This window comes from Esox lucius, chromosome 6, assembly GCF_011004845.1.
Source record: "Esox lucius isolate fEsoLuc1 chromosome 6, fEsoLuc1.pri, whole genome shotgun sequence".
Taxonomy (NCBI): Eukaryota; Metazoa; Chordata; class Actinopteri; order Esociformes; family Esocidae; genus Esox; species Esox lucius.
The window spans coordinates 2668750-2681419 of NC_047574.1; the positions used below are offsets into that span (position 1 = coordinate 2668750).

Sequence of the window (12670 nt, forward strand, 5' to 3'; positions counted from 1 at the left end):
ATGGTGAAACCATAATAATATGAATGTCTGATTTACCATGTTCGCCTCCATACCCTGATGTGTATCAGACACAAACATACAGGCACTTGCCCGTGTCTCTCGAACACACGTAGTTATATCAATCGTGTGTTTTTCATCCAAATTAATGCACTCAATCTCCTCTTATGTCCGGTCATCGCAAAATGGCTTCTCCAGCTTATGAGGAATGTGAGTCAGTAATTTAATGAAAAAAGCAGTTAAATATATCAGATGTTTCTCATCCGTCCGTGAGGCCTTGAAAAGGAGGGTCAGACTGAGCGATAATATATTGAGTATATATACTGTGATGTCTGAAGGTCGTGTCAGTCCTCTTCTACATAATGCATGGATCCTGTAACTCAGAATGGCTCCAGTCTTCTGAACCTAAACCTTGGGATGAACATTTTACTAAGTAAATCAGCCACTGTGCTGGCATTTCTATTAACCCACCAATGTCCTACTGACACAGGCATGAATCATAGTAAATATCTTGCAAATTATAAATCATGTTCACTAGGATGGGGTGAAGGGTGAATGTTGTTGGATACATAATGCCATCTGTTAGCAGTTATGGCTAATTTCTACTTAACACGGTAGTACGTAGTTAAATGGAGTGATCAGCTGAACTGAACACGTTAATTGGTGCTTCTCTGGGGGCTTTTCTGGTTGCTGGGAATCTCGCATTGCCAAACTGTTGAGATCTCTGCTCCCACTCTGACACTGACAGTCTGGTTTGAGCTGCGTGGATTCGACAGAGTGGCTATGAGCTCTCAAGCAAAAGGTGGCAACAACCATACACTGAACTACATAGCATGGCCTTCTGTGTCCAGCCCACTCTTGCAACCGATATCAATATGTAGATCCACGGTTTCTTGGGTGAGACGGTGGGAATGTCTCGTGAGGCTAGGGTACTGGTGTAGTCAATACAGGCTGTTCTCAGAATGTAATATACTTTCATAACTATCTTTTCAGTGCATAGAAATGTATCATGAACATTCACCAGATTGTAACAAAGAACCTGGACATTAACTGTACAGGAAGAACTATGTAGCGGTTGTTTACTACCAAGCCAAGCGCTCCAAATGCAACATGATCTAGCATTACCTCAACAAATATACAGCCGGCCAGCTGTATCTGCAAACACTCATGTCTGCATTATTGGATATGTTGAAAAATACCTCTAATATGTTTGGGCATTGCATTTTATAGTGTTTCTTTTTCTGTGCAGTGGTGTCCGTTGAAGAATATTGACGGCTTATTATGTTTCATTGTATGTAACTATACTGGTTATGGCGATCCCCAAAGGATTGATATTTACTCTTTGAAGCGTCGTGCCCGCCCTGCAGGTTCAAACCGTCACATGGCCCAGAGCATTGATTTATGCATGCAAGCACTGAAACAAAGGAATGGAAAATGTTGACCTTTCCAGGAAACATAGAGGGTCAGGGGGCAACAATGCCTCAGAGGCAAATTGGCCCTTGTGAAAGAGCGTGAAGGCCTTCCCTTATGACAGAGATCAAATGTTTATCTGCTACCGCTTGTAAGCTACTGTTCAAACTGCAGACTGGTGGAAATGGAGAGGAACACAATCACCTTGTCTAGTTTTGTTTTGGTAAACCTTTATTTTTTCACTTGCTATACAGTTATAATGTTTAAATTATAGTATAAATTATGAAAATACAAATCCTCAGTTATATTCATTAAATGTTTGGAGGTGCTTGCCAGTACCATGACCTGTAGGTGGTTGTGATACAGATCTCGTATTGTTCAAATTCCCCCCAGGACCAGGACCGAGGAAGAGAGGGTCTCCGTGTTTCCTCCTACCATTCCAGAGAGGAACCTAATGCAAAATGAATGTGACCCACGGCATTAAAGATGGTGGTATAGCTTGGCACAGAAAATCTATGTCCCAAAAGCCTCAGAACATCTGTGTAAACACATGTCGTCGTCCCCCCACCTCCCCCCCAACGATGCTGACAATATTCTTATTGTCTTTAAAGACAGATGTCCAAGGAAATATACCTTGCCCTAAGGCTGCACTCAACTGTTCCAGACTGCTCTCAGCATCTCTTAGATCAACAGATCTGCATGCAATCCACATGCAATATGCAAGCATTATAGCTGGGCATTGTGGAATACCCTAAATTCCCCTTGGCGAATCTACAGCAACAGAATTATATTATTACTTGCCAAATTGTTGCTTTTCTGTCGCTTCACTGTGGATTGAGACTTTTATTTATATCATTATGGGGTGTATTAGTCACCACTCAACCTGTGCTGGAGGGAAACGAAACTGGGATGAAGTTAGGATTGCTGGAAGTGGATGGATACTCACGTTGCAATTTGAGAACGTAGAATTGACCTTAAACATTAGAGCAGGTAATTTGGTACCGGCAGAATCGCCACAACATGACAAATTTGGCAAGAGAATGAGCTGAGATATACAAACAGATTGTTATAATAGAATATAGATTATTTGACTTATTAGTCCAGTAAATTAAAATGTACTTAATAAATCTATAGTATTTAATAGGTTCTTCAATGATAATTCAATATAAAAAAAAATCCCCCCAGAATGCCTGGTGTACAGTAATATTTATCTCTCTAATGCACTGAATCTGTTGTCTTTATAAAGATGAGCAGACCTTTATGCTATTGAAGAACAGTAGTTCCAGCCATTCAGAACAAATAATGCGCTCTGAAAAGACATGGCGATTCTATAAAGGTCATATCTGTAGGCTTACGTGCATAAGTGAACAAAACTGAAAAAAATACAAATAAAATACCAGCGAGTGAAAAACAACATCTAAAGAAACCTGCTCCTCCCTCCTTTGTTGTTCTTTCATTCTGTTAATAGCCTAAGGTAAAGATTTATCTGCTGTTGTCAATTTACTTCAGCTTCTAATAAAGCAGCCAAGGTCACATTTTCTCTCTCGTCTTTCTCCGGGCAGCCGGGCCCCACAGGATTAAATTGTCATGTCTTTCTAATAGGCAGCACAGGGAATCATTAGTCCTGCTCAGCTGTCTGACTGATAGGGTTTTCAGGCCAATCATCAAGAGTGTCTGGCAAAGTCCAAAAAGCACCCTATTCCCCAGAACCGTTCACTGCTTCTGACCAAGGTCCATGGGAAAGCACATTGCCATGGTCAAAAGTAGTGTACTGTGTAGGGAATAATGTGCCATTTGAGATGCGACCCGCCATGGACCAGTTTCCCTCCCTCCCGTCCTCTGGGCCAGCCGGGAAGTATTGACACTGTGTCAGGACTGAGAGAGGGACGGCTTAATCAGCCAGGACACTCAACACATTGATTTGACAAGCCCGGCGTAATGACCTCCTTGTTTTGGTAAAGGATCACTGTTTATCTGGGACGGCATTGATGCAGTAAGAGCCACCGGGTAGCTAGCTAGCTCACCTTCCGCATTGTCATGGAAACGATCGCCAAGGAGGCAACACGACCAGCTCTGCTTTGCTGGGTTGTTGTGTGTCGGCGTGTGTTCGTGTCTCTGGGTGTGGCGTGTGAGAGAGGCGGCCCTCCACTGTTGTTCTGCAGGTGAGGTGATCTCAGCCGGCCAACCGTTTTGTAGTTCACTTTATAAGCAGTTAGCAGTGGGGTTAGCAACGTCGTTGTTCCACATTCGCTAAGACTGTATACGCGTGTGTTTTTATAATACATGGAGTGTGTTGGGGGATCCTGTTGTTGTCACATTGGCACAGTATTCCCTATATCCTGCCGTACCTGCCCCATGTGCCCTCATTTAGAGCTAGCGAAGTGAATATGACGCCATGTTGGAACGCAACCTGAGTGTGCTACGGTAGCCGTGACCGCGACGGCGGTGGGTTTGATCAGTGCAATCAACAGCCCCTCCGGTTCCCCCTCCTCAATCTCCCTCTGTCGAGCCTCTGAGGTGTCAGACGGTAAATATTATTGGCGTGCTGACAGTCCCTCACCGTGCCGCGCTGTGTAAAACTGTTAATAAGCAACATGATGGGCCCACTCCGTCCCAAGGTGAGAACGCGGAGACGGTTTTATCAACTATTATACCCGGGCGGCACTGAGACCGGCCTCTGCTGTCAGATGATTTGTCTGGCAATCCCTACGTGCCTCGTGTCATCAGGGATGTGGGATTCATCCCAAATGGCAGACCCTGTCCTAGGTAGTGTAGTGCACTATATGATCCCCCATCAGAAGCAGTGCACTGCAGGGAATTTAACCTTATCGGGGACACGGTAAAGGAACGGTTTGGTCTCTGATGGGGTTAGAGGTAAACATGTAAAAGAAACAGGCCATCAGAAGATTAACTGAAGTCCTCTGTTATTAAAATCGTGTTAGTGCTTCATGTGTAAAGTATTCAGCAAATTACATAGAGGTTCACAAATGACAATACGATATTAAAACCCAATACATCAATTTTTTTAATTTGTGAAAATACAAAATCAAATCATGTACAACTTATTTACAATCATTTGGTAAAAGACAATGTACTGTATTTAGCATTAGGTATATATACAGTACCAGTCAAATGTTTGGACACACCCAGTCATTTGGGTAAGTGTGTCCAAACTTTTGACTGGTACTGTATATATGACAGTCAGAAATATGAACTTAGCACTTGTCATTGCGTCCACAAATCAATGTGTTAAAATGTAATCAAACACAAGCTACACTTTTATGCCAAACTCCCATCATACCCTGCATGCAGCAAGAATTATTTAATAAAGCTTTGTATTGGCTTTCTTGAAATATCATTAAATACACATAATAATATAATGTTTCTTCTGCAATTAGTAAACTGCATATTAAATATTAGTAAATTGATAATTTGAATGTTAGTTTAAGACTTTTAATCACTCATGATTTCCTAAAAAGCTAATTATTTTCAGGTAATAACCAAACCTTATACATATAATATAATCATTAATGTAATATTTTTTTCTATGCGATGGCGTAATATGCCTAACATAAAACATTTAATAAATTTGAGCTGTAATTTGGCAAAACGTTTTTAGATGTATCTAAAAATGTATTTAGGATCTACTGAAGAAGTTCAACATTTCTCTAAGAACTGGTCAAATAAGACACTAATTTGGCAACATCTGTATATATTTGCCCTGTACCTGGTTCACAACCATCCTCATCTTATTACGCCACTCTTCGCTATAGCGGGTCTTTGCTGTGGTCCTCCTTGACCTAAACACTGCCTGGCCAGATGCTGTAACAGAGGCACCGAATGGTTGGATGTTCTCCACTCCAGGAAAGGTGCCACATCGTCTTTCTTTATGTCTTTGTTTTTTCTTTCTTTCCTGCTTCCAATTAATTGTCTCCTTAAGGTCCAGTACCGCATTGCACTCTACATATAGGCTCACTATTTTGGGGATTATTATGCTTTATTAAAAACAAAACATGTGACTTATGTGGTGTTTTTAAGGAACCAAAATATACTTTAAGATACTTTTGCTATTTCGCTTTCACTGATCTATCTTTATAAATTGCGTTGTGTCATATGAAATGAATAGTCCTGGCCTACATATTTCTCTCACTGTCCTGTGGGCTAAAGCAAGCAGCTCAATGCACCTTACAAAATAAAAGTGTGTATCAACATGCACATAGGATTGTAGTTGTTATCCCTAACTGATTAACACGTCCATCCTTCACGTTTAGTCTGGTGAGGGTCTTCAGGTTGCAGTTGTTTAACACCAATGAATGCAGCTAGACAAACACTCCATCTACGATGGAGCTGTTTTGGACTTTATCTATGTACAGTTCTACTGCTCCAGTCTGACTATGGCACTGGGGCCTGATGACAGGGAACACCCAGTGCCGGGCCGTGCCTACGGCCAAAGGAGGACCCGGACACAGAACTGTGCATTAGCGCGCGCTCCTCCACTAACGGAAAGAGGCAACTCATTGGTGCCCTCGAGCGATGGAAACGAAGCTCCAGGTACGACGACATGCCCACTAAATGCGATGTGTGGCTTCCTCATTCGTTGACCTTGACATCATCACTTTAAATCATAACCCAGCCTTTGGTTTCAGGTACTTGTCTTAAGGTTATTAAGGTATTCGCAGGGTTCTATGGTCTCCGTTAAAACAGCTCCATCATATTTGGCCGGTAACATGACGTCACTATTACAGGGTGAATGTACCAAATGTGTCGGTATATACACTGATGTTGTACATGTTTTATTTTGTGAATCATATCAGGTTTTTTGATTATTATTTCCAGTGTCATCATGACCATATAGTGCAGCACGGTGAACATTTCTCGGTTGTTGGACATGAATGTCAAAGCTAAAAATTCAGGAATTATACTGTTTTTCAGGCCAGTTTGGATCAGGCCTGTGCCAAAAAGAAGCCATTTAATCTAATTAAATTACCACTTAGTGATAATATGGTAAATTGGTATCAACAACTGTGTAATTCTGGTGGTACTGCATTCACCAAATAAACACACTCAGGTCATATACAAGCATCCAGAGGATCGAGCCAGGTTCACCAAAAACACATGGACGGTAGAGCTCTGCAAACCAGGATACATGTTGGTCTTGAAATACCCTGGTACGAATGAAAGTAAACACTTATATTTTCTGAATGGCAAATCATCCTTCCAGATCGAGAACAGTCTCTTCTAATGTTTCTATGTGTATTATCTTGCAGTATGTTGCTTCTGACCAAAGTGACTGTCATTCCCCAGAAAGCTGAACTGACAGAGTCTGGTCACTGAGGATCTGGCTGGGCGATCTGTCTGACCGCTAATGTTAGTGAATGACTGTACATTTAATTAACATGTGATTGTCTGTCTGTATATACACTATATATAGAGTATATGTGAATTGCATTCCATCATATACTGTATATAATGTATGTACGGTATGTACAGATATATATATATATATATATTTATATGTTAAAGAAATATTTTATGGATACATTTTCATATCTATAAAATGTGACCAAATGCATTTTGATATGATATGCATTGACATTTTATAAATTTTTTAGATACTGTCCTTTTTCAAAAATGTTCTACTGTATTCTTCTGTGTTTTGATCAGTGACTGTTGACTGACAAAGAATGTTTCAGTCCCACAGGTTCTGGTTAGTACCATGTCTTCCCAAGATGGGTTACAGATGCTTCCTGGGTTTTAGGGTCCGGGGTTCTTGAGATGCATTCCAGGTGGGTTCTAGGTGTCAACACGGGGTACTGCATTTTCAGCGTTCGTCCTCCACCTCTCCAGTGGAGAGGCTGGTTTCTGGTTCCCTGGTGGTCAGCTGTGTGGCTGCAGGATCTGGTAGTTGCAGGGTTTTTGTGAATGTTTCTTGGGTCGGCTTCATTCTCAGGCTCATCTGTAAACCACGTCTTTTCTGGGAAACGATGGAAATCAAACAGTTAATGGTGTTCGGATCAGACTGGTTCCATCTCAAATGGCACCGTATTTCCTAGACAGTGCTACACTTTAGACCAGGCCAATAGGAGCCAGGTCGAAAGTGATCAGCTCATATTGGGAAAAGGTTGCCATTTGGTTGCAAATACTACTATGCAACAGTTTCACATGATATGGGACCTAATGTCTTATTACGACATTTGTCTCCACTGAATAGAGCGACCTTTGTTCAGGAGTTCACCATGGTTTTTGTCTTGGGCAGCAGTCATGCAATGCAAATATCTGTGTGTGTAAGACCAGAATTCAATCGCCCTGTTCCATTAGAATGTACAGGACACTTTCTAGATAGTATTCTTTAGGTTTGAAGTGCTATCCAATATTGTGAATGTGTTTGTGAACTTTGACACTTCACACTTGATTCCCATTACAAACCCTACAATACTTTAAATCCCTATAATAAATGACATGTCCTGTTGCTGAAAGATGCATTTCCAGCAGTAGCAGACTGGCTTACTTTAAATTAAGATTTTAAACCTGTTCTGTCACATTACAATAGTCTAAACAAACAATGTATAAAGTGCTGTGTTCGACAGGGATGGTTCAAATGTACCCATTATTGATCAACAAAATGTATGCTCTGAAACCCCCATGCCCCCCCCCCAAAAAGATTCATATTTTGTAAGGTGCTTGAGACTTTGACTGGAAACAACCTACCCTGTGATTTTAAAGACTGATACTTTCCTAAGAATTTCAATATGATGGCTGTTGCAGAAACACGGATGACATAATGTAACACAATGACATAGGTTATGACAGCCAACCACCTGGTGTCATTGTATAAATGTTTCTGTTCTGCTGTATCGCAGGCTGACTGGCGGTGAGGTCATGTACCTGCAGGTCGTACAAAGCAGCGGTTGTTTTGGCCACACCAGAACCTTCTCTGCCTTCATTAAAGCCACAACAAAAACGCATGTCAACAAGTTAACGGCTGACACATTAGATACGCCTTGTACCTTATCACGCATCCTTGTTGCATTTTAGGAAGGGGTACAGAGCGCCATCCATTTCATGCACATAATGCATTTTACCACTGTGTCTACCCAGTTTCCTAAATGTGCCGTGGATGAATCTGGCAGGTGATTTGAGCACCGATCAGCCTGACCGGCAGACCAACACGCCAACCAGGCTGGATAACATTCATGTGCAGTGCCTGTTACACTGCAGGGCACAGTCAGTATGCTGCGACCAGGATACAAACTCTGATGTATTGGCGCAACTGACCGAAAGGCAATGACTTTGACTGCTGGCAGAGGTTTATTACAGGTTCAATACTGACCCGTCAACTACTTGCCCATGTAGTCAACACTCCAAAGGGTACATGGCAAAGCTGATGTGCTGCTACTTGATTAACTGATGTTAGAGAATTTCAATGTACATGCAAATTCAGAGAAACTCCATGCTGGTTACTAAAGCATTCCAATGGTTTAACATGCCGATCTGTGCAAGTGTTGGAAATACTGCTGTGAATGACAAGCATGCAACTTCCATACCATGTACAGTACATCTCAGATCGGCATTCACCTATAGAATATATACGTTATATATATAAAGAAAAATTGAAATCAGTAAAAACAAAACAAGCCTGGAAGTATGTTGGAAGTCTCACCCACAGTACTGACCACAGGTGTTCACTCAGCGACCTCAGTAACTGTTAAACACGTCCTGTAAAACCCACACTCAAATGTCAGCACTCGAAGAAAACAAACAGGATGGATCGCTCAGTACTTCGTAGCTACAAGCCGTTCCGGCATAAATAGGAAGCAATACAGTCCCTTTTCCTCAATGATTTTATTAGCTGTCTATTTTAATGAGAGTTGAGTAATGCCTATACGTAACAAGAAACCAGATAGGAAATGAAAATCGTAAGAAATGCAAGAAAGTTCACAAACGTTAAGACAGTTCACAGGCCCTTCTTGACGAAGGGAGAAAGACTTGGGACAGGCACATAGTTTGATTCCCAAATGGCATCCTATTGCCTAGATGGTACACTACTATTGACTCATGCCCGTGTGGGAGGAAACCTTGTTTGGAGGGGCACGTACTTCTGTTTGTCCCGCAGGTCTCTGCTCTTGGCTCGGTTGGTGCGGTTGGTGGCAGGGATGGAATGGACGCTTTTCCTGCTGGAGGTGTGGGAGGAGTGGGAGCTGTGGGAGAGGCTGGCGCGGGACTGGCCCGCGTTGTGGTCAAACTGCATCAGACAGAAGATCAGATCCGACGTCACCAGCTCAAAGCCGTAGGGTGGGTTGGTTATCACGTAGCTGGAAAGAAGAGGGGGCGTTGGGAAACAGAGGCGTTGATGCGTGTCTGCCACACCCATGTACCACCCTGCACTGGGGCGTGTAAATCCACTCAGATTAAAAGGAGATTCTGATTCATAATATGGTCAGTGGCCACATTCACAGTCACGTCAAAATGAAACGTGTACCGTCAAAATGAAACGTGTACCGTCAAAATGAAACGTGTACCGTGAAGCGTCTCAAGAATGTGTCAACGGTCACTCGGCAGCGTACTCACCGTTTGGTACACAGACTAGTGTGACTTTGTGTGTTTAGGTGTGCGTCTCTCAGGCGATAAATTCCGAAGCACAGCATGTTGTATGTTTTTAACGCTTTACAAAATAGGTCACCATAGCAACCACCGTCCTGTAAAGCAGAGGAGCAAAACATTAGATGTGGACTTCTGATGTCCAACTCACACCTTGTGCCTGGGTTTACGCCACTTGTGTTATTTCTTCGACCAGATTAGCCTATTATTACGAGAGTGGTTGAACGTGACAACAGTCGGTGCCAAAAACCGCCTCATTCTCTCTCCGATTGGCCTCAATGCGCGAACCCCAGAAGGACTTCTCTGCACTGCGAGCCCGAGCGACAGAATGCAACCAGTCACTCACCCCCAGGTCGGCGAAGGGCCCGTCGTACAAGGCAAGCTGAGCGACGCGACACCTGTCCCGGTTAGCCAGGGTCTGCGGGGTGCTGTAGCCTCCCCGTAATGCGTTCTCCTCCGCCAACAGACCCTCCAGCTCCGGAGTGGCCCCCCCGGTCACCAGGGTCCGGATCAGAGTGAGGATATTGTCGTTGAAGTACGTCTGAGAGGATGAAGAGGAGGACGACGGGGATGTCGGAGACACAGCCGGAAGGACATTTGGAAGAAGAACAAAACCCAGAGCAAAGCAAATTCAAGTGTTCATTTTGTTCACAAAAATAGCGACGAAAATAATATTCAATCACCTATTTTTCAGTGGCAATTTAAGAGACTATAAATACCTAAACTGATCCAATAAAAATGCAGCTTCTATCTATTTTACTAGACTAAAATTAGACAAGTCAAAATGATCCTTGTGACTGTAAACCGATTAGTAGGCTACTAAGATTTTCATTTGAGCAGACTAAAAGTCGATAATAAAACATGAGGGTGACAAAAATAGCTGGGCCTTAAGTGAACTAAGGGTTAGGGTTAAAGGTCAAATGGTTAAAAGGTTAAAGGGTTAAAAAAAACAGGTTAAAAAAACACATTTAGGTTGAGCAGTGTGGAGGATGCTGTAAACCCAGCTGATGGATCTGGCTGCCTGTCTGTCAGCCTCCCTGTCTGTCTATCCATCAGCCACCCTGTCAGTCTGTGAGCCACCCTGTCTGTCTGTCTTCCTTGCCTGTCTGTCTTTCTGTCTGTATGTCCTCCCTTCTTCTCCATGTGACATCTCCCTGTCTGGTTTGCTGACAGGGCTACGGAGGAGGATGATGGATGAGACCTGTCTATTAGGTTGCATTAGATTGGCCTACAGTGAATGGCACTTGAAGGCAACTTCTGTTTTAGCCTCAATCAAAGTGAAAGGTTGACAAATGAAGCCATCATTCCAGTTAAAGTGCCTGGCCTTCATGACTGTCCACCCAGGAGATGTTTTTGGTTTAAACAGTTTAATGAAGTTCCTTAGTAACATATACAGACACACATTCTTAACCGATAGATCTATTGTGTACGGCTTATAGAATTTTCCTTTATTGAATATTTCCACTGAGACCTCTAAACCACGCCCACTTTGTGTTACCACCCGGGTTTCAAACCTGGGGCTTAGGCACACCTCTGAACCATGTGAGGCCCAAGACGCGCACGTCCGGGTTTGTGTTTTCTTACCGCGCTCATTAGCGAGTCCAGCACACTGACAGCAAAGGCAGTGCCACAGGCGAAGGGCTGCGTGAGGTACAACTCTGTGTCCGGGTCGTCGTCATCGTCCTGGTCGAGGAACTGCACATTGGAGTCGTTCACTGGTGGCGGAAAAGCACACGGTTGATGAGTGGTTCTACTGCGCCGTCACACTGTTGACACTGTTGACACTGTGAGACTCTGACAGGTGAATACACAACCCCGCTTGATCCAAAGCTCCACGACAGGAAGCGAAAAACAGTAATCATGCACACGTTGCACATTCACACACAGAGACGGGATGAACGGGAGACCGAATTCGAGACATCGTTCAAATCGGTGATCGTGAGGCAGCAGAGGTCAAGTCACGAAACGGACCACATTGTACGCATGGCCAGACTAGTGTGGATTAGGACTAGTGTGGATACAGCCTGGGTGTGGATAAGGACTAGTGTGGATACAGCCTGGGTGTGGATTAGGACTAGTGTGGATACAGCCTGGGTGTGGATTAGGACTAGTGTGGATACAGCCTGGGTGTGGATTAGGACTAGTGTGGATACAGCCTGGGTGTGGATTAGGACTAGTGTGGATACAGCCTGGGTGTGGATAAGGACTAGTGTGGATACAGCCTGGGTGTGGATTAGGACTAGTGTGGATACAGCCTGGGTGTGGATTAGGACTAGTGTGGATACAGCCTGGGTGTGGATTAGGACTAGTGTGGATACAGCCTGGGTGTGGATAAGGACTAGTGTGGATACAGCCTGGGTGTGGATAAGGACTAGTGTGGATACAGCCTGGGTGTGGATAAGGACTAGTGTGGATACAGCCTGGGTGTGGATAAGGACTAGTGTGGATACAGCCTGGGTGTGGATTAGGACTAGTGTGGATACAGCCTGGGTGTGGATTAGGACTAGTGTGGATACAGCCTGGGTGTGGATTAGGACTAGTGTGGATACAGCCTGGGTGTGGATTAGGACTAGTGTGGATACAGCCTGGGTGTGGATTAGGACTAGTGTGGATACAGCCTGGGTGTGGATTAGGACTAGTGTGGATACAGCCTGGGTGTGGATTA

At 43.5% G+C, this 12670-nt stretch overlaps 1 protein-coding gene across 26 annotated transcripts in view; it reads right to left on the bottom strand.

Moving 5' to 3' along the window:
- Positions 1-6949: 6949 nt before the first annotated feature.
- The window catches only part of LOC105010141 (calcium-activated potassium channel subunit alpha-1), a 110890-nt gene continuing 105169 nt past the window's right edge, over positions 6950-12670 (bottom strand). For 12 of the 26 annotated variants that reach the window (XM_020047160.3, XM_020047174.3, XM_020047172.3 and 9 more), the window contains 6 exons: positions 11590-11720; positions 10352-10546; positions 9976-10103; positions 9504-9719; positions 9068-9123; positions 6950-7381 (listed from right to left, as the gene is read on the bottom strand). In XM_020047160.3, coding sequence (XP_019902719.1) covers positions 9090-9123; positions 9504-9719; positions 9976-10103; positions 10352-10546; positions 11590-11720 — 704 coding nt within the window. In that variant the 3' untranslated portion in view covers positions 6950-7381; positions 9068-9089. The remainder of the gene's footprint in view (positions 7382-9067; positions 9124-9503; positions 9720-9975; positions 10104-10351; positions 10547-11589; positions 11721-12670) is intronic. The other 14 variants (XM_010869521.5, XM_020047170.3, XM_010869541.5 and 11 more) reach the window with 5 other exon arrangements.